Source organism: Lepisma saccharinum, chromosome 1 (genome assembly GCF_977018435.1).
Source record: "Lepisma saccharinum chromosome 1, izLepSacc3.1, whole genome shotgun sequence".
Lineage (NCBI taxonomy): Eukaryota > Metazoa > Arthropoda > Insecta > Zygentoma > Lepismatidae > Lepisma > Lepisma saccharinum.
Genome location: NC_139229.1, coordinates 208,710,266 through 208,732,814, shown reverse-complemented (window position 1 = coordinate 208,732,814; position 22,549 = coordinate 208,710,266). Strand labels below are relative to the sequence as shown.

Sequence of the window (22,549 nt, the reverse complement as noted above, 5' to 3'; positions counted from 1 at the left end):
TGCATGAAAATTGAAATAAAGGAATCCTGGATAACACTATTATATCATCTTCACGTTGGCTACGGTGCTATAAAAAGCAGCTGAGGAGTTAAGAGGGGGTGGGGCAATGCAGCCAATATAATAATTAGGGAACTGAACTTTATGTGCTAAAAAACTTAGAAATATTTTATTTTTATGCATCATAAATGTTGAAAATATGTGACAAAAATAAAAAAAACATTTGGTAACAAAAACAAATAAATTACATGCATTTTAAACACCTGAAATCAGTTTCTAAATGCTTACCTCTTAGTGAGCTATTTCTTGGAAGAGTTGCAGTGGATCACCATAGTTTTCCAAATTCTCCGTTGTAGATCTGTGACGATTATCTCTAAAAAGCATCTTATATTGCGAGAAAGATCGCTCCACGTCACAAGAAACAATTCTTGCATATTTGAAGCATGAAATGCCACTAACGCTGAAGTTTTCCAAAGCTTCCTCTTCCTCACCTTCCACAACACGTGCAATTTGGCACAAAGTTTGAAAATCTTGATTTTTCCCAAAAATGTCTGTACATTTAGACATTAGCACTTGAGGGTTAGATCCAGTGGGGGTAATATTTTCCCCCAATAGGATCGTAGGCGAGGTGCCAGAAGTCTGCCAGCGATCGTGTCCAATGACAAAACAAACCTACCACTCTCGATATGAAAGAGGTGCGGAGAATAAACATTTTTCGAGGTAGTTGAAGTAAATGAGCAATTTTATGTAATTAAAATGAAAATTCGCAAAATATGTATTTATATACGGAAAACTGGAAAATATGTGTTTTTATGTAAAATAAAATTTGCTGTGTTGACATATAAGGCTATGATCAGAATTTTGGCAAAAAGGAGGGTTTCTATCTTATCTCAGAAAAAAACATTTATTTACCTAAAGTTCCGTTCCCTAATAATAATATCACATCATGTGCAAAATATGTACTCATGGCAAGAGCTGGTCTTTGTGGGCCGAAGCCTGTGATGGCATCATAGTGGGGCAGGTCTTCTCGGGTAGCAGATTAGTGGCAGAAAAAGAATAATAAAATGATCCCAAACAATCAATCAAAGACATGTGATACAATAATTTAGTGTAATAATTTTGAAAATTAGATAGGTTTTTCAACATGGGAACTACTAAGTTGTTTTAGCAATTTCAGAGCTTTCAAACTTACAACAAGTGTGATAATTCTTATATTTTTCTGCAGAAATTCCTCTGTTATCATATATTTTGCGTATATATTATCCAACATTACTAGAATTTTTTTACATTGATTAATCACAGAATTGAGTTGCAAATTCATGGAAGGATATTGTCAGTAATTCTTATTTATTCTTTTAGGATGTGTGAATACCAATCAGCAATACATAAGTGAAAGGATGATCGTGGAAGAAAGATCTGCATGGCAGCATGGTCAAATAGGTAATGTGCTATAGTATAGTTCATAAGATTTGGTTCTATTGCATTGAACTATAATATTTTTATGTAAAAACAGCAATCTGTTTCATATACTTGTCAGTTATGTGGTTTGGCTTATAATACCTCTTATACATGGAAGACCTGCATCTGGAGTACAATAATAATATGACACGTTGCAACAAATTACAAGAGATTTGTTATATTTGGTTGCAGGATTCTTCCCACAGTAGCTTCAGATGGCTACTCAGTTTGAACATTAATTTGTTATTATTTTTATCTATTCTTAATACACACAGCTCAGAGAATGAAACAAAATGCATGTAAATAATACAGGGTGATTTTTTTATACATGGAACCATTGGAATTAGCCATAAGTTACGAACCACGTGTTGTACACCTTTCAAACTTCAGTGAAATGCTACAGACGTGGGAGTTTAAACCAAAATATGTTTAATGTGTGCCCCTTGCCTATATTGGGCATGGCACAACCTGACAACGAAATTGCGCACCGCTGCTGCTAATGTGTCCTCAGAAATATTGAATATTTCTGCTTCTATATCTTTTTTCAGTTCTTGTAGGGTTAATCTGAAATACTCTTGTCTTTAAGGTAACCCCAAAGAAAATAGTCAAAGCGGGTCATATCCGGTGACATAGGTAGCCATTCAAACCCCTTCCCGTGCACTTGGGGATAACGATTAGAGAACACATGGTGATCAAACATCTCCTCAAGATAATCAAGAACTATTGTTGCCGTGTGAGGTCTCGCGCCATCTTGTGGAAACCATCAGGTGGAAGGATCTACAACAATGCCAAACAAAAAACAACATTCAGCAACTGTTGCATATTGGTGCACAGCTCATCTGAACTTGTGCAGCGTGCGGCATCCTGTTTTGTGGAATGATAGGCTTTCGAATATGATTCTCACCAGTTTCCCCAACACTCTTCATCCTGAAAACACCATTATCAAACCTACATACTGCATTTTCTACTTTCTGTACACAAAACAAATGGTGGCATGTATAAGAAATCACCCTGTATTATTTACAGCACATGATGTAGTGCATTTCATAATTTCTTTGGTTATTTACTTGATTGATTGTATGGCGATCTGAACAGAATAAATGCTTAGGTAACGATTTGATGTTGAGATCAACCCCCTTGTATAATTTCAGTTATTAAAATTTTTATGGAACATCTGGCAACATATTTTTATGTATCTGTGACACTAGGGCTCAGAAGTTGATGACCTAAAAAAATCTTAAAAAAATGATGCATAGAATGACTTAGAAATTATTAAGAAATGACCTAATATTTTTTTAAAATTACCTAAAAATAATCTGTCCTTGAAATTATTTTTGATTTTTTCATAAATTACAAGAGAGCAGTTGAATAATTCGACGAAACCCATTATTCAGTGATTTAAACTACCAAAGCAAAGGGAAAGACAGCAATTAAGTGCTAATGTAGTTTTCTCCTCAAGGTTTCATAAAATACACAGCAAGGTTTTTCTTTCAGAGTGGATCTTGCACAATTCAGTAGTTGGTCAGCATATCAAAATACAATTGTGTTTCACGTGCATCAGATTATTTTAATGTTGTGATTAATTTTACTTTAAAACACAGACAATAATAGTGGCCACCAAGGGAACCTGAAAGTAGTCTTCAATTTACGAAAATTAATTATTTATTACATTGCCAATGTTTCAGTTAAGAATGATATTGTGCCTTTGTATTTACCATATTGAATAACAACAAGATGAAAAGTTGAAATTTTACCCATATATATTAATTTAGGTAGTCAGTATGATCCAACCATATCTCTAAGTGTGTTTTTATGAAGGTAGGATGTAGAAGTTTTACTTCCTGTGAAAGTCCTTTCTGTTTCACCAAGAATAAATCAAACATTAACCCACTACGGCAAGAAGTTCTCATTTTGTGATTATTGAGACTCATATTGCATTCAAATTTGAGTATGTAATACCTCCATATGCATAGAAATGAAAACAAAAATAAAGTATCAAGAATTATTTTGGAGAAATGATGAGAATTCTGGTCACATGCTGCTATTTTCAATAGGGACAGGAGCAGCTGGTTTTTAAAAGTTAAGTTGGTTATGAAATCTGTAGTAGTGTTTGATATATATTGGGTGGCTCATTTGAAGAGGTGTGTGACATCAATTGGTACCATCAATATCGACAATACTTACTGACATATCTAACTCTTTCAGTCAGACATTTGAATTGCATTTTTCATGAGAGAATCAACAACAATAGTGTTCTTTGTTGGATAGGACTAAGCGAAAATAGGACTCTCAGATCAATGCGTTTGGATGGTGCTGTTGCATTTGTCAAGTACAAGTCAAGTCATGAACAGGGTTGTTTATGAGAGGAAGTGGCCAAGGTAGAACTTGGGAAGTGAATGATGAGTGATATTGCACCTGATTACATGGGAAGTAAACACGTACAACAACAAAAAAAAAAAGACAGCAATGTTCCTGCTTTATAAAACATGTTGGTTATCATTGTGTTCCCAAATGTAGGGATGGTATAGTGGAACCACAAGCAAAACAACCTGCGCAGACCCGCTACTCCTGTGCACCGTACTCCCGCGAGGAGGGGAGGGGGAGAGTGGATCATGCTTCCTTATGGCCCGAGGGAAGAAGGGAAACCTGCACGGGGACTTTTCGTCCAAGGTTTTTTTCCTTGTGGTCGATCTATATCAAGACAAGATGAGATTTTGCAGCGTCTCGGTCTCGTATCAAGTTGTCTCTGTTATTCTCAATCTCATCTTGATTTGAGGTCTTGGAAGGCACATGTCGATCTTGAATCAAATAATCTAGTATAAGCAATACACACTGCATGTCACCACACACACTTTTCTGTTTGACTAATTCTTTTAATGCCAGAGGGGCAGAGAACTAATCCTCCAAGTCTGCCCACAGCAACAATATTTTTTTTATCTTAAATATCAATTTTTGTTTGGTGTTTAGATATTTTCTAAATGTCATTCTCCCTGCCCCAGAAAATATTCCCCCGTCATTGGCCTTCACACTCATTTTTTCTTATGCCATTTCTCTTTATGAAAAAAATTGTTACTTTTGTCATGTAATCCGACACAAAGTTTCAGCTCTTTAAAGGTAGGAGGCTACCTTTAAAATACATTTTCTGTTCAATCCATTAGGCCATTTGGAACTCTCTACATGTCAATCTGTATTTAATGTTTGAACCATTAATAACTAAAAAATTAAAATATTATTGAAACATAGATATATTTGTTGTACATTTTTAACATCACATACACAATCTTGCCATCATAGGCTCCAGTTTTGATTCTTGCTCTGGGGTGTGAGTGGTTGTTTTGTGTGACAGTCCCTTCATGAATTTGCTCTGATCACTTTTCGACCTCATCATAGAATTAGCTAAAAGTAGCAGAAATCTATGTAAAATAAGAAAAACTACAATGAACCAATGTTATTGGAAAGCCAGCATTCAAACATTTATTTCATTGTAAAACACACATTATGATATCATATTAGTAAATCTAGTTATTAAATGCCTTTTTTTTTTTCTTTTTAGGGATACAAAATAGAAATGAGCAACGAAGAACTTCTTTGCTTCCACGAAGAGGTAACATTTCATTCTGTGAACTGAGGATCAGATAACTATTCCTTCTAAGTATAGAATACATTTTTATTCTTCTTTCCTACATTTGAATACAAGAAGTTATGCCTGCATTAATATTGAATGAAGAAGAAATAATTTCCAACACAAACTACACCAGGGTTCCCACTGCCCTGGAAATGGTGAAAAACCTGTAAAGGTCGAGGAATTTCATGGAAACACAGAATGTTAAATATTATTGTTGTGTATGCCATGAATATTGATTTTTTTTTTGCATATTTGTAATTTCCAATATGGCACAACAGGTGTTCAAATGTAAGAAAGAAATATTTAGTATATGTGGTATTTCTTGCAGCTGGAACAGCTGCTTTCATATTTTCACTCAAAAAATATACTACAGAGCATTCCCTGACATTCACTACAAGACTCGGCGGCAAGCAGCCCAGCGTCAACGCTTGTCTTTCTTGGTGAATGGGGTCTGCGACAGTCGCACGCTACAGTCTGTTTTTTTTTTTTTTGCTCTCCCTGCCTTCACTCTCTTCCCCTTTCTGTTGTTGTTGTAGACTGACGCCAGTATAATCCTCCCTCGGAAGTTGTGTTGTGTCGTGTTCATGTGTTGAAGATTGTGGCCACAAAAGTTTAAATTACAACAAAGGATTTATCTTATCGAGTTTTACTTGTTCCACATGAGACCACTACATTAAACCTCGTAAAAAAGTTTAGAGTAACAGGGTCAGTTCTGAATAAAAGTGGAAAGAAAAACCCTCGTGTACTTACTGAGGAAAAACTCGATGAGATAGGACAAAGGTTAGAACAGTCTCCTCAGAAATCTATCCGCTGTCTCTCACAAGAAACAGGTGTTTCAAAAACCACACCATTTAGAGCTGCTAAAATTCTTAAATCTAAAAATGAAAAGAAATAAATCTAAAAATAAAGTATACAAAGACAATCCGCACACCATCCGTGAGTTAAAAGAGAGTATTGTACGAGAAATCGGGAGAATTACAGTAGACGAACTTGCTCGTGTAAATGCCAATTTACTTCGGAGATGCCAGGAATGTGTTGCAGCAGAGGGACATCATTTGCAACACCTTCTGTAGTCAATGTTAGTACACAATATGAAAACTGTAATTTTAATAGCCGACCCTAGCGACTGTCGCGGACCCCGTTCACCGGGAAATACAAGCGCTGACACCAGGCCGCTTGCCGCCAAGTCTCGTAGCGAATGTCAGGGAATGCTCTGTACAATATATAATATTATATATAATATTACAGAATGGTCTAGAAAAATATTTGAATAAACTTGGAAAATTTTACTTTCGTAAAATGAGTGGAAATTTGATATGTAAACATACATTTCTGAAAATTTCACATACTTTCAGATGCTCACATTTCATTTGCTTCTTGACCCTTTCAACAGTCTAGTGACATCAAGTGAGTTTGTATCTGCAAATTTCAAAATGAATGGGAAATTTTTGAGTGTGTCCAAAATCTAAGTAATGAGGCATTTATTATGAAATGAAAAGGAATCAAACTATTTGAACTTTATCCCTTTGTTGCTCAAGGTACATCATGTCAGTTCTTCTCTCTTTCCTTCTCTTTCTTCTCTCCGACACTGACAAGTCTGTTTCATAATCATTCTACAACATTGTGATATTACTGCTAGTCATGGTTTTGTCCTCTAGAACAAATTCCGGTTGAAAAATGTCTTTGCGGTCATAAAAATGCAGCATTGCCTATATAGTCCAGGGGAGGCACACAATTATAAACACAGTCAAAAAAGTTTTTCATCACCCGAGAAGTGATGAAAATAGTGTACGTAACATGCCAAAGCGGACAGGAACCGATGAAGCAGAGCTCATTGTGCGAAGTAACGTGGTCAACTTGCAATACCGATCACCACAGACGACTACCGGAGTCGGCAAGTGCATGCGTGTGTTCCAAGCGTAGCACCACGGTAGTTAGGTGGTCCTTGTGTCCAGTTAGCGAAGGCGAGCGAGTGCAGCTGTGTGCAAGGCATGCCTAGACGTACAATAGTGCAGTTTGATCCGGCCAGGATCATCACGCTACTGCAGACTGGCATGTCACAATGGGCTGTAGCTAGGGCTGTTGGAGTAGGGCAAAGCGATGTCTGTAGGACCTGGAGGCGGTATACAGACAGAGGAACAGTAGCAGATCGTTAACGGACAGGTCGTCCACGGGTCACACCACCAGCACAAGACCGCTATGTACGAGTCTCAGCTCAGCGACAGAATACCATGACCCAAGGAACATCACCCATGCCCTCCAGGCAGCCTCTGCTGTGCGTGTGTCAAACCAAACTGCCTGTAACACACTCTGAGGAAGTGGTTTACATTCCAGAAGACCTCTCCGGCGCCAGTACCTATTGCCATGACATCGGTGCTACCGTGTGCATTGGGCCCGTGCACATCGAAATTTGGGACTCAATCATTTTTCTCATGTGCTCTTCACCGATGAATGTAGGCTCTGTCTAAGGCCAGATTCACGAAGAGGACTAGTGTGGCGAGGCCCTGGACTGCAAGAGGGGGCTTCGTGGTGTCCAGGGGGTCCATCCATACCAATGGGAGGAATCATGGTGTGGGCAGGGATCATGCTCGGACGTCGAACGTCCCTAATTCCAATTAGAGGGACACAAACAGCTGTTCGTTATGTCAGGGACATTCTCCAGACGACTGTGGAACCATTTCATCAGGAAATTGGTGACGAATTTGTCTTGGTGGATGATGATGCCCGTCCACACCGCACACAGATGGTGCACGATTATCTGCAGGCGGCAAATATCTGTCGCATGCTCTGGCCAGCGCAAATTCCCAACATGAATTGCATCGAACATGCATGGGCAATGCTAAAAAATACCATTGCAAACCATCCTGTGGCTCTCACCAATCTTCGTGAAGTTCTTATTGCGGCACATGACGAATGGGATCGCTTACCGCAAGCTCAGCTTGATCGTCTTATCCTCAGTATGCCACAGCGTGTTCAAGACCTTCTTGCAGTCAGGGGAGGACACACCAGGTGGTAGGCAATGTTTCTGATGGTTCCGCTATGACGAACAGTCTTCTTGTGACAGTTCTTTGTTTTGTTGCCTCCATCATGAATTCTGCCATTTTAGTTTTCAAAATACTTCTGTGAAAATTGTACTTTTTTGTTCCCTTTTCATTCAACATGTCTTGTTCTTCATCTTTTCTTTTGTATTCCCACTGTCATTGTCAATAAACTTTCTGCTTCATATATATTTTGTCATTTTCCATCCTGATGCAAAACTTTTTTGACTGTGTTTATATTACTAGGTTTTTTGCTGGAAAATGTGTCTGAGATCATACATGACGTCCAAAATCCAAGATGGCCACCATGGAGGTCCTGCACATAAAATACTGTCCATATCCTGATTTAGAGTTCGTTTATCAGATTTTTTCCAGAGGCATTTTCTGTTAATTAAAAAGTGAAAAATATTCATTATTATTATTATTATTATTATTATAACTATTATAGCAAAGGAGTAATAACATCGCCTGTTATCAAGATTAAGAGTGATTGTAATCATTTGGGAAAAATCATGTGATCAATACAGTCACTTTATTCAAATTCCTCGTCACTCTGATCTGAATCTCTGTCCTGTAAGTCATTGTTTTCACACTTTTCTTCATCTGCATTACAAAGATATAGTTCAGTACGTCGCAGGGATTGATCCCGGCATATACATGAACATTTCCTCTTTCCGCAACCACAACTTTTAAACTGTAATATTCTCTGAATCTCTAGATACTGTGAATATGGCAAGAATGATCTTTTTGTTATCTTCATTTTCTTCTTTTTCCCTTCAACAGGCTATTGGGCTGGTAGATTTGGATGTTCCTTTTCTGCTGTTATTTCACTCCTAACTAATGTCTTAAAAAAAAAAACCTTTTAAAAAGCGCTAAAATGCTTACTTATGTTTAGCAAGTAGTTCTATGTTGGTTGAGCAACGTTTCGGGGTTCCTACTGTCCCCTTTTTAAGGCTTCACTTGGCAATAGTATCCTACATGCCGCGTCACTTATTTTAAAAACAAGGATTAGGTTAAAAGGTAGAGGCGAGACGTTTTAACAGTTTGGGAGTAGACATTTTATTGTGTCTTTGGGGTTGCTTAATGGGAGGGATACCGACATTGGAAGTTTTTATCAAGGCGTAGACGAGATTTTCAAATCATTTTTTTTATGTCCAAATGTACCTTTTAACCTAATCCTTGTTTTAAAATAAGTGATGCGGCATGTAGGATACTATTGCCAAGTGAAGCCTGAAGGGGAAAGTAGGATCCCCAAAACGTTGCCAACATAGAACTACTCCCTAAACGTAAGGAAGCATTTTTAGTGTTATTTAAAAGTTTTTTTTTAAAAAATACATTATTTAGTTTACCACAAGTAATACGCACACGTGCTATTATGTATTTCACTCCAGTACTTGGAACTAACTCCTCCTGGTGAAAGGTGTGAGGGTTTACTTTGGGGGCAGCGTTCACACTATCTATTAATGGTATCCCAGTTTGTCTTTGTACTTGCAAAGAAGTGGTTGTTGAACATATTTGATGGCGCAGAAGATGATGTGCTTGAATCTCTTTCAATTCTTGGTTCTCATAGAATCGATGAACAAGATGACAGAATGAAAGAATGAATTGATTTATTTTACTTCTCGTTTATGCTACTTTCGGCTAATTTCAAAGATGAGAATAAATGATGATTAGATGAAATAGATGAAAGGACAATCACAAACACATGAACAGTACACAACTCAAGTCCCATGGGTCTAGGCGCCAGAACATTGATTGATTGAGTTGGTGTTTTAAGTCCACTTTATGCACAATAAAGCTATTTGGGACTTTACCACAGTTTAAAGTGGAATCCGAATGACTATATGTGCCTCCACCGAGTACCGAACCTGTGACTCCTTGATTACAAGGCAATGGCACTACCACTGTGCCACCGGGGAGGCCCTAGATGCCAGAGCATTGTTAGTCAGCAAAATAGAGTCAAGGGTGTACTACTTGGAAGTGAGGTTGACATTTGGGTGTGTCTTACACACGTAATATGATAACAAGATTCTTAAGAAATTCTATCGTAGAGTATACGTACCTGACACCAAAATAAAATGTTTCGCCAAACTACGATGGTATCTGTTCTCGAAAAAGGTATGTTCAAGGCTCACGTCTTGCTCCAACCAAAGTGGCCCTCACACCTTTATCAGGAGGAGTTACTTCCAAGTATTAGAGTTGAAAGAAAAGGGACATCCATATCTACCCAGCCAAATAGGCTGTTGATGGGGAGAAAAAGAAAATGTGAATGACAAGAAGAGCATTCCTGTCATATTGACACTGCCTATAGCTCCAGAGAATGTTGAATGAATAAGTCACAGGCAACGTCATTACTCCTTTTTCGTAATACAGTAGTGTCCAAAAAGTAGAAAAATGGAAGGGTGAGATTTGCACAATCACCATAAATATTTATCAAGGAGTGTAACTCACCTTACGCGCATAGGCAACAGTAGAGGCCCGTGGTAGAAAGGTAAACAAAACACAACATATCAGAACAAGAGTGCCTCATTCTATATCGAACGCTCATTGTGATCAGAGGACAATATCTTGGTAAAGTGTGCAATGTACAGTAAGAACATGACACAAAGATGTCAGCGAAGAATGATCAAACGTCTGAAAGCAGGTCAAACACAGACTGAAGTCACAGCAGCATTGACTGTACCACAGTCATTTCTAGGCTTTGACGATGGTTTCAAGATGTTCATGGTAGGCTAGAACAAGGTTGTCAATGAGTAACAACACCCCAACAGGGCCGATATCTGGCTTTAACTGCACAACAAAACTGGATGTGGCCTGCAGCACAACTGTCCTCAGAGCTTGCCTCAGGAGGAGTTTGAGTTCCTCTCACCAAACTGTGTACGAAAGACTCGGAGGAGGACAGGTGGTCTCTATGCAAGATGTCCAGTAGTGTGTGTGTGTCCCGCTTGATCCAGTGCACAGAAGGGCCGGCTTACAGTGGAGTCAGCATAATCGAAATTGGACCCTGATCAGTCCAGATTCAGTTTGCAAAACGATTTCCGTCGCACATTAATCTGTAGAGAACCTTGATCACGATTTAATCCAAGGAATATCGTGGAAAGGGATCTGTTTGGTGGAGGTGGAATACTGGTATGGGAAGACATCATGCTCAATGGACACACGAGCTGTACGTCTCTGCTGGAGTTACTCTTACTGCCCAGAGACACAGAAATGAGGTACTCCCAACAACTTGTGCGACTCTTCAGAGGTGCAGTCGGCCAGGGGATGATAAGATGATAAAACATGTGTGCATCGAACCAAACTGGTGGATGACTTTCTTGAAGGTTAAGAATTCCACCGCATGGAATGGCCAACGAGGTCCTCCGACATAAATTCTGTAGTATCTTAAGGAGACGAGTTAGCCTGCAATCCTTCACCAAGGACATTTCCAGAGCTCCGTACTGCTCATTGTGGGAAATGGAGCCAGCTGTCCATAGAGCTCTTGAACCAAAGTAAGTATATAATATAGTTGAGAAAGTAGCGCAGTCTTCCCTCCCGAAGCTGAAAAAAGAGGGTCGTGGGCGTTCCCAACCCTGACGTCACTCACGGGACAGGGTTGACGCTGTCACTGACCTTTCCGCTTGTTATAGGATCTGCATTTGTGTGAGGGAGCGTGAAAGTGCCTTGTGTTTCCTTTTTCTGTAGCTCTTGTGTGATAGTGAAGAATTTTTTCCAACAACAATAACATTTCAGGAAAATGCCGCGCAATTGTGCTGTTGCTTTGTGCCCGAACAACGCAAGAAATACAGTAGGTGTAAGCAAAAGCAGGCACGAAAGTTTTCGGTTTAAACTAGATAAAATGGGGATTTTGGTTTCTTGTGGTGTGAAATAAGATAATGTGACGATAATTTAAGGAGAGAAATAATTATCGAGGCAAGACGGAGAATGTTCTGTAACCCTGTTATTGATAATAGCACGCATCCAAAGTGGGGTATATGGGGCTTGACCCTTCCCTCTCTCCAGGATTTTTTTCAGTTTACATTAGATAAAATTAGACTTTCGGCTTCTTCAATAATGTAACAATAATTTAAGCAGAGAAACAATTATCGAGGCAAGATGGAGAACGTTCTATAACATTTTTATTGTTAATAGCACGTATCCAAGGTGGGAATCAGGGGTCTCGATCCCCCACCCCCTTCAGGATTTTTTTTCTGTTTACACTAGATAAAATTAGGATTTCGGCTTCTTGAATGTGATGATAATTTGAGAGAAATATTTATCGAGAAAAGACTGAGAATGTTCTATAACCTTGTTATTGTTACTAGCGCGTATCCAAGGTGGGGATCATGTGGCTCGAGCCTCATCAGGAATTTTTCAGTTTACACGATTAAAAATTAGATTTTTATCTTCTTGAATAATATGACGATATTTTAAGGAGAGAAATACTTATCAAGGCAAGACGGAGAATGTTCTATAACCCTGGTGTTGATAATATTGCACGTAAACTTTTATTGCGCTTTGTCGTAGCGAACTTGAGCTCTATGTAGAGACTTGTCAGCATTTGGAAGCTGCACAACAAAGGTAGCTCCACACGTAGTTGTAATTTCTAATCTCTGGAAGACGCGAGAGTGAATGTTTTTGAATAACAGGAGTCGAACCACTGGCAATATTTATGAATCGTTTATCTGCGGAACATTCTAGAATATAATGAGGATATAAAGATGCGTTCATTAGAACCATTCCTAAATAGATATTCTTTGACCGGACCGTGGATCCAATGAGAAAAATGGCGTTGTCTCTGACGTCATTTTCTTTTAAGCGTTCAATTCAAGGATTTGTTCATGATGTATTTGATCGTGTACAAGGCGCTTTACTTCAGTCTCCAATACGAAATGATAAAAACTTCTGGTGACTTGATTTTAAGAAATGTGTCTGATATAACGAGTGGCGTTCCCAGGATTTTCGGAAAGGAGAGTGGTTACGCTTACTATTTTTGGTGGTCAGTCCTCATTTTGCCATCTTTTCCTGTCTTTGACGTTCATTTTTTAAAGGAATACTGTCTCAAATGAGGCTATGACTCCACCAACCCTCCCTTGGGCACGTCACTGAAGATAAATGAGTAAGCATTTAATCATAATTGGAGACGAAACATTAGATGTGTTGGGAAAGGAAGGGTTTTCACTGTGCATTAATTATTTCGTGACCCAGCTGTATTCTAGAAGACCTCCTTTGTTTCGTGCCGATGTGTGACAAGACTGCGGAAGCTGTGACAGACCATTTGAACACTTGCGAGTGCTTACGCTTGAATATAAGCAATTTGGTGGGTTTCTGCTTTTATAAGAGCTGCAAACATCGGAGGACAAGACAAGTGGTGTTCAGGCTCGAATCAGAGAGAAATATTCGAGAACTGTCTGTGTCCAGTTCGCAGCCCAGGCCCACAGTTTGAATCTCGCGTTGTCGAGTGGATTGTCCATCTCATGCATGTGTAATAGCTTCGTAAAAACACTTCTGGTACATAGATGGTTTGATGTCTGATCAGAAAAAATGGAAAAAGACACATATTGAGATGGTTCCTGCACACAAAGTTAGAGCATGGAAACAGAGGAGTCAAGTGGTAAAAAAAAGTCCCGATTTGACGTTGAAAGTGTAAGAGGTTAGATCCTGTTAACACCAAAACAGCGACAGTGTGCTCATCGCATTTTCTGGATGCCGATTACGAACGGAACTTAAAAGCAGAACTGCTGAGCATTACCTGTAGACCGCAGCTTAATAAAAACGCTGTACCATGTTTAAATTTGCCTGGTTGTGTGGTAAATTGTACTATTGTAGTAGTGTTCAACAGCCAATTGACATAATTGATCGAAGTGGACGTGCCAATAAACGTCAGATTCGAAAGCGAGCAGTGGAAAGACTTGAAGAGTTGTCTCCTCGCAAAAGAATTTGCATGGCATATAATTCAGAGACTTTTTGAGTACTGGAAATATACCCAATATGGCCAATCTCCAACAAAATAGTGAGTTGGAAACTCTGAAAAAGAAATTAAAATGTGCTGAAGAACAAATAAAGAAACTGCGGACGCTACAGGATGAAAGCGCTAAAAAAGCAACTTTTGAATTATGAAACATGAAGTTGTAATGTCTCAGCCCCAGTGATTTATCCTCCAACTTCGCCCTAACACCCCCACACAATTTTTTAAAAATGACCACTTTGTGGTCATTTTGGCCCTAAATATACCTTTTCACCCCCATAAATGCGAACTTACACCACTCAAATAGAAAATTCTGAACAAACCTCTGCTCCACCTCCGAGCCGGCTTTCCCGCTTTTCATTACATGTAATTCTATTGATAGTTAACCTTCAGCGACCCAGTTTACTAGATATAGTCTGCTCTATACATATACATTTACTTACACACACACACACTCCAGAACATTCATTCGATTTTAAAAACAAATTTATTTCACAAAAGAATTCCTATGCCGTTGCTGGTGCTCGTCTTTAAGATGTCCCGTGGCTGACGTCATCCGTGGAGATTTACGAATGGTTCCGAACTTTTCCGAATGCCAGACCTCACCTCCCTGTCTTGAACCACCTTGTAAATAGCATGCTGCATCGTTGCAAGGTTGTGTAGCTGTTAGGGGTAACGTCACCCCATACGAACCTTTTTTTTTCGTTAAGGAAGTGATCTTCTATATTATTATTTTCTACATATGAGTCTTTGCACTAAAAGAACAGTTGTTAATTTCATGCATTCTTCTCTATTCTATTGTATTCCATATAATGTTTTAATTAATTTTCACTATGTTTTATGTAGTTCTGACACTTACTTAATAAAACATTTTCTCATATCTTAGTCATGCTTAACTTTTGGACACTACTGTAGTTATAAAAATTGTAATAAATATAAAAATATTTTTCTCTTTTTAATTATTAACAGAAAATGCCTCTGAAAAACTCTGATAAAAGAACTCTAAATCAGGATATGGAAAGTATTTTATGTGCAGAACATCCATGGTGGCCATCTTGGATTTCGGGCATCATGTATGATCTCAGACATATTTTCCAGCAAAATACGTAGTAATATATGATTGCGTGCCTCGAAATGAAAGCATCCTCCATACACACTTCCCTTCGTGAAAAAAACCTAACAAACTTACAAATGGTCAAAGTTACTCCTAAAGGTGTTAAGGAGATATGGTCATTTTTCTTTGTTAATGTCTTGGATGTATGACGTCACACAGGCCATATGCCACAATAGTTTAGGCATCAACAAAATATCACAGGCAGTAATTTTTCTCCGCTTTATGTGCCAGAATGTGAAGTAAAGTGTAAAATAATGCTTAGAATCCTTGCAGAAAAGGGCATGAAATAGTTTCAATAAATGTATCTCCATAACAGTGCAAGATATGAAAAAACTATAAGAATCAATTTTGTTCCTTTTTCAATTCTGAACAAAACATGTCTATAAAAATTTGTCAGAAACCACTCTTAAAGGAGATATGATTGGTTTTCTTTGTTAGTGCATGAAGTGGCAGCCATCTTGGATTTGTGACTTTACAGAGGCCATATGCCACAATTGCAGGCAAAACACCTGGTAGTACATGATTGTGTACCATACTAGCAACGTATCACCGGTAGTCATATATTCCCTTCATTCAAAGACCCACACACTGAATTATTGACAAATGCCCCTGGACCATATCTTTCCCTTTTGAAGCTTTTTTTTCCCTTACTTATTGGTTCATTCTGGGATTTGTGAATTCAGGACATGTAGTCTTCCATTTCTGTTAAGTGAGAGTGAAAAATTTTGAAGTAGTTTATTTTTGCATATGCTGGATTTAGTTGTGTTCGAATAGTTCATGTGTATTATATGGTATGCAAAGTATCAAAATTTGTTTGGTAAACATTTGCATTTTTTAAATTATAATGTTATTAGCACCATCTATTGTGCACAATTGTAACAATTTCTTCAATACACAGGGGCAGACTTGCCCCCCCCCCATTTTTTTTTTACTCATATGAATATTCAGTATGTTTCACTTAAACATGTTTGTACAGGATGTCTACCAGTCAAGAAATTATTGTTGTGGTGAGAATTTTTTTACTATTTTTTTATATTGTAGTTAATTTGCATTGTTATATACCTATACTGGGATTTGATGAAATTGAATATCTAAAATTGTATTGAGTTGTGGTTAAAAGTTGTTGACTTTGTTTCTTAAGAATTACATTCTTGTATGCATGAAGTTTTGTAAAAATATGAAATAATGTGGCCATTCAACATCTAGAATGATGTCTGAAGCATTAATTTTTACATTCATTAATAATTAAAGCAAGTCTAAATCCCTAGTACAACTTCAGTTTTCATCTTAACCAGCCTTGTGGTAGGGTGAATAAAATTATCTATTTTCTTAATTTCCAACTACACCTAAGATGGGGACGATTAAATAAATGTTAAGAAAAAGGGGGAAAAAATGGTCAAGAAAAAGTCAAGAAATTAGGATTTGTTATTCTCTCACATTATTTGAGCATTTCATTTGCAAATTTACAACATTTGAAATGTTTAAAATATCATGTCAAAGTTTAATCTGTAGGAGTATTTTTTTCTGCCATGGCTTTTGTCTTTGTACCTAATTGAGGACAACACATTTTTTTTACCTTATTCAAAATGGGCAAAAGTAGACATTTTGTGAATTAATGCATTTTCAGTGCTACCAGTTCTTGTAACTATTTTTATCTTCAGTTTAAGTGATCTCACTTACAGTTCCACATGTTTGCAAACAAGAGTGATCATGGTTTGGCACACGAAAACCAATTGAAAGTATTGTGTAGGCAAGGTTTTGTAAAAAATCACTCAAATCAAAGCGAAATATTTTTTTTTTTCCTAGCATTGTTGGTTGGAATATGTGAACCTACAGGAAGTAATAGTAATACGTGGGGTACATGTCTGCTACACACAGTCACCTTGTTGGATCAAGCAAGTGTCCCAGAATAGCCTGAGTGAAAGAACATCCATGGCTGGCTGTGGAATCAGTCTTCAACCGCATCAGGGATGACAGCATCGTTAGCGAACCAGCTGCCCTTTAGATATTTTTTAGTGACTAAGATGTGGCAGTCACCTGGTATTAGGTTGGGGATATAGGGGGAGGGGCCATCAAGAACCACTGCAGCAAATCTTGGCACAATCTTGTCACTACACCATCTGAACACAATATACAATGACAGGTACCCAATCCCATTTATATTCTTCATGTGGAGATAATGTTTGGCTCCACTAACACCTTTTGCTGCCAAATATTGAGTAACTGCTCACTGGTCTGTTTGGACAAATTCATCTCACATCAGTGGGTGGTCTAACGCAAAGGTCTGTGGATGGGGCCTCAAACTTGTGTCTAGCCTCTTCGGCTGGAAACTTTTCAAGTGCACGCTTTTCAAACTTGCCTCGATGTACAAATAATAATAATAAATCGTACCTTGGAAACTAATTGTCGTACAGAGATGAAATTGTTTTTGTTTCTTAAAGACAGGACTCTTAGTGAAGGTGAAATTTTTACATTGTACCTCCCAATCATGAAAGTTAATGGAAAAAGAAAAAAGGAAATTGAATTGTTTTAAAAAAGGTGCATTATTTGCTACTACCACCAAGATGATGGCATCTCCAGGCAGGCTCATGCTTAGACCCTTCTACACTCACCACCGTGCCATCCTACTCACCACCATGTATAGATCCACCAAGCTTTCTGAAACCTCAGAAATATGCGTACTACAGGCTTCCCCATAACTTGAACTAGCAACACTGGCGCCACTTCTCCCATGCCAGGGTTTCAGATGGGTTGGATGTATAACTTTGGTCGCAGAGCGATGCTAAACATTGCAGTGGCAGCCAGCTTAGGCACGATGCTTGAATTGGGCCAGTTGCTTCAGCAGGTGAGCCATTACTCTCTCCTTAGCGGATGTCAACTTCCATCATCCCTGTGCCCACCACAATAGACCCAAGTGAATGATAAAATGTAGTATGCAACAGTGGTACATTCCTACAACCATGCAAAGTTTCGTTAACAATAGGCTGATACTTCTTGGGGGGGGGGGGGGGGAAGAAAATAATAACAATGTATAAGAGTGGCAGTATTACCAGTTTACATAAATAGTTTCCGTAATTTTGCTTCTATCCTCTATGGACACTGGATGGACCAAATTTGGGGCAAAACACAACAAAAGACCACTCTTTGAGGATATGTAATGTCCATCTTCCAAATTTTTGGTGGAGAAAAAGTAACATTTTCGAAAGTCGTGATTTTAGAGAAATTTTGAAAATTGAGCCTTTGCTGAGGAATTATAGCTGATTTTGTAAGATTGATCCAACAATACTCAGAGCAATATAAAGGAATTTTTCAAACTCTGCTTTTTAATAGTATTAACAGTGGGTATAATCCTGCACTATGGCTGTATGGTCAGGCTTTGGGCTCCGGAACACAAGCAAGTTTGAGTCTCCTTGGGGAAGCGTTAGAACTTTTCCTGAGATTTTGGTCTATGTATGGTACCAGTGGCTGCCCACCATCATGAGGGAATTGGGGAGCTACAAATGAGTAGCGTAATCTGGTCATAGAAAACCTACAACAACTGGGGGTTCGTTGTGCTGACTACATGTCACTCCATAACTGTATGGATGATCTCCCACCTCTGGTGGAAGTGAGGCCGGTAGTCTGTAGGTAGGCACTGACCCTCACGGGCCGTTATGCCATGGAATGTAACAATGAATATATTGTTTTGTAATTTGAGTATATCGTATCTTCATATGTATACTAATGAACAAAAAAGGCAGATTTTTCAAGGAATGGGATGTTAATTGTTGACCACGTGGTGCAAAAAAACTTTTCCCATCTGGCTGCTAAAAGTTCAGCAACAATGCTAATACAAGAGTCTCACTTTCATTTGGGTGACCCTTATATTTCCATGTTGCAGCAGTGTTGACAAATGAAACTTTACCTACACAATAGTGATCAGCTTTCGTCTTTTGATGTTGCAAAGTTGATTGATATTGGAGTGAAACCTCGATTTTTCATTTTTCAGAGGATAATGGTGAGAAAACTTAAAATGTGGGAAAGTGTATAATGCAGAAAAATATAAAATCAAGATTCCACTGAATTTGTAAACGTATAGAACCATGAGTGAGTTATTTTCTTCCACCCAGTGCCCCAAGTTAATTTATTTATACGTATAATAAATGTCCCTATTGTTGTTGAACATTTCAGTTGTTGAACACATTTCTGAAAATATTCTGAAAAAATGGAAATTTTTTGCTCGGTCTCTTGATTTGAAGGAAGGCTATATTACTGAAATTGAAGAAAAATATGCAGGAAGCTTACAAGAGAGGACCTACCAGGTATGTATGAAAAATATTTGTGAAAATGTCTCTTGTAGATATAAATAGAGATTATTGCAACCTATTATAACAACCAGTTTATAATTAACCTATCACATTGTATTCCCAAATGAAATTTAACAAAGTTTCATTTTATACTTCACTTTATCCACAAAGGGCTAGTTTGAAATTTCATTTTCAGAGGATTTGAACCACCAAAATAAAATAAAATATTGTATAACCATTGGTGAATATCACAATCAAGCAATTCCAAATGTTCCCTGGTATTGGAATGCAGCCCCCTCCCTTCTATCAGGTCATCCCATAAGAAATTTCATTTTTTGGAACACCTCTGCAATGACGCCATCTGATGAGTGAATTGTGAAGTACATGGCACTTGCCATAGGTGTGTAATATAGGGCACGTCATTGTGCATGAGTGTGTAGAGGGAGAACGATCTACTCCACGTATGGGAACAGTGTCGTGTGCCCGATCATGACAGTGTCAGGAAAAAATACACATCTGCCTGACCTTGAGACTATCATTTCATCAGCTGGTGAAGTGACTGGTAGGAAGGAAAAAGAAAAATCCTTCCAATTTTTTCGTAGTTTGCCTGAACCTGCTACAACAAGAAAAAACATGAAGTAAGTCTTAAAGCTTTCCTGGCGATGTGATCAGCACCACGCCCCTGACTGCCTTTACCCCCCAGGTTTCCCCAGGTACCAATGTTATTCGACGCTGGGTGGGTGCCGGGCCGCTTCTTCTTACTAGATTTGAAGTAGGGTAAGATGAGAACAGCAAGCATGTTTGTTTCTTGAAAAGATTCTCTCGGGCTATCGACCAGGTGAGTTGTGGAAAAGATTCCAAGCTTTCGAGAGCTAACGTCACTCTAATCTTCAGAATAGAAGTGCAGTCAGTGCTGCATAGTTTTCACTACCCGTCTCAACGAGCTACAGTACTATCCACCTTATTCCACCAGGCAATCTCCATCAGCGACACGGAGCATCTATCAGAAGAAATACAGCATCTTCGCACGGCTTTTAGACAGAATGGGTACTCGGAACGCAATATCAATAACACATTAAAACAAGTAATGGCCAAGAAGACCAGCACACCAGGGAACCAGGATGAAGCTGACATGAAGATAGCCATACTACCATACACCAGAAATCTCTCCAGAATTATAAGCCGAATCCTCAGGAAGCACAACATAAAAACCATTCACAAACCACCACCAAATATCAGAAACCTACTACGCAACACCAAGGATGATTTAGGACTTAAAACACCTGAAATTTACTGTATTATATGTAAATGTGGTAAAGCATATGTTGGGCAGATGGGCAGGACAATGGAACACCAAAGCTACATAAGATTTCCATCCAGAAAAGCCGGGACTGGCGAAACATTCAATCAATGAGGGCCATAGACGAGATTTCAGCAACACAGAAATCATAGCCAAAACTTCAAACTACTGGTATCGCATCATAAAAGAAGCAATACTCGTAGCTTTTCATGGGGAAAAGGAGGATCTCAATCGCGACACTGGTCTCGAATTGAACTCAGCTTGGCTAGCGATAGTCGACCTCCACGAATGTATATACACCGGGTTGACGCTCGGGACTGCACTTCTACTCTGAAGATGAGAGTGACATTAGCACTCCAAAGCTTGGAATCTTTTCCACAACTCACCTGGTCGATAGCCCGAGAGAATCTTTTCAAGAAACAAACATGCTTGCTGTTCTCATCTTACCCTACTTCAAATCTAGTAAGAAGAAGCGGCCCCGGTGCCCACCCAGCGTCGAATAACATTGGTACCTGGGGAAACCTGGGGGGTAAAGGTGGTCAGGGGCATGGTGCTGATCACATCACCCCCACTCAAGACCGGATCAAGAAAGTGTGGGGCGTTACCCCCACACCCCCTATACGCCTTCATGGCGTGGTGCTAAGCACAGGGGAACACTTTACTTTTACTTTACTTTTAAGACTAACAATTTAAAAAGCACTATCCACTAACAATTTAAAAAGCACTATCCGTCTCCTCCCTACCTGCCATTTCACCAGCTGATGAAATGATAGTTTGAAAGTCAAATAGATGTATTCCTGACACAAAATTAAGATTTTGCAATTATATGTTCAGCTACAGCATAGTAGAAACATGAAGTGGAGGCACACCCACCCCAGGGAACATTTGGAAAGGGTTAATCATCATCATTGTCTGACTCGGTGGGTGAGTCAGTAACTGTTTTAGTAAGGAATGGAATCTGATGAGCAGAGGCTGGATGTTTATCTAAAATGAACATTAAAAAATGCATTTATTTAAATTTTAAAAATTATGTTTTTTTCAAATTGTCCTCTGACTTATGCATATGTTGTTTTTTTATGATTGATTGTTACCATGATTCAACACTATTCTTCATGCTTCTTTGTAACATTGTACTGCAAGATTGACAAGCAATGCTCATAATAATAATGCAATCAATTATGACATATCAACCAGTCATTATGAAGTGTTTCAAATGGATGAATAAGCTGTAATCCATGACACTTATGTTTTTAACTGATGGTGACTGCTGATATAGTGAATTTTTTTTTTTCAAGAAAACAATAAAATATGCCACAGGAGTAATAAATTTTCAAGTATATATCAGATCTATTTGAATTGTAAAACTGTTCAATTAACACTAGAAGTGCAGGTGGGGTCAAAATGACCACTACCTTCACAGTTTCTATAACAACTATCCCATTTTTCATTTTCCTCAAAATTTTGTGACTTTTCATAATTCTTTGTCCTTTTTAAGATGGTAGACTATATTTAAATGTACAAAATATAAATTATTTCTGTGAAATTTCATGTTATAGCCCTAGAACAGCAGGAAGGGCCAATTTGACCCCTGTAATGTTTCATTTACGCATGCTGCAATATCAGGGTTGCGATTCCTGTGTCAACCTGTCTCTAGCATGTTCCCACTTGTCACAGTTTACATGTCGTCATGGAGGTAGTGTTCTTGGACCAGGAAAGACATCTCTGAACATGTCACATCAAGTAGCAGTTTCTCGTGAAATGTTGCGTATTATGGAGTGTTCAGT

The 22,549-nt window shown here is 38.5% G+C and overlaps 1 protein-coding gene across 2 annotated transcripts in view; it reads left to right on the top strand.

The window, feature by feature from the left end:
* The window catches only part of Fadd (fas-associated death domain protein), a 76,848-nt gene that overhangs the window by 24,881 nt on the left and 29,418 nt on the right, over window positions 1-22,549 (top strand). Inside the window, exons 2-4 of one of the 2 annotated variants that reach the window (XM_083111482.1) lie at window positions 1,357-1,437; window positions 5,009-5,059; window positions 19,350-19,480. In XM_083111482.1, the coding sequence (XP_082967608.1) occupies window positions 1,357-1,437; window positions 5,009-5,059; window positions 19,350-19,480 (263 nt within the window). The remainder of the gene's footprint in view (window positions 1-1,356; window positions 1,438-5,008; window positions 5,060-19,349; window positions 19,481-22,549) is intronic. The other variant, XM_083111472.1, reaches the window with a different exon arrangement.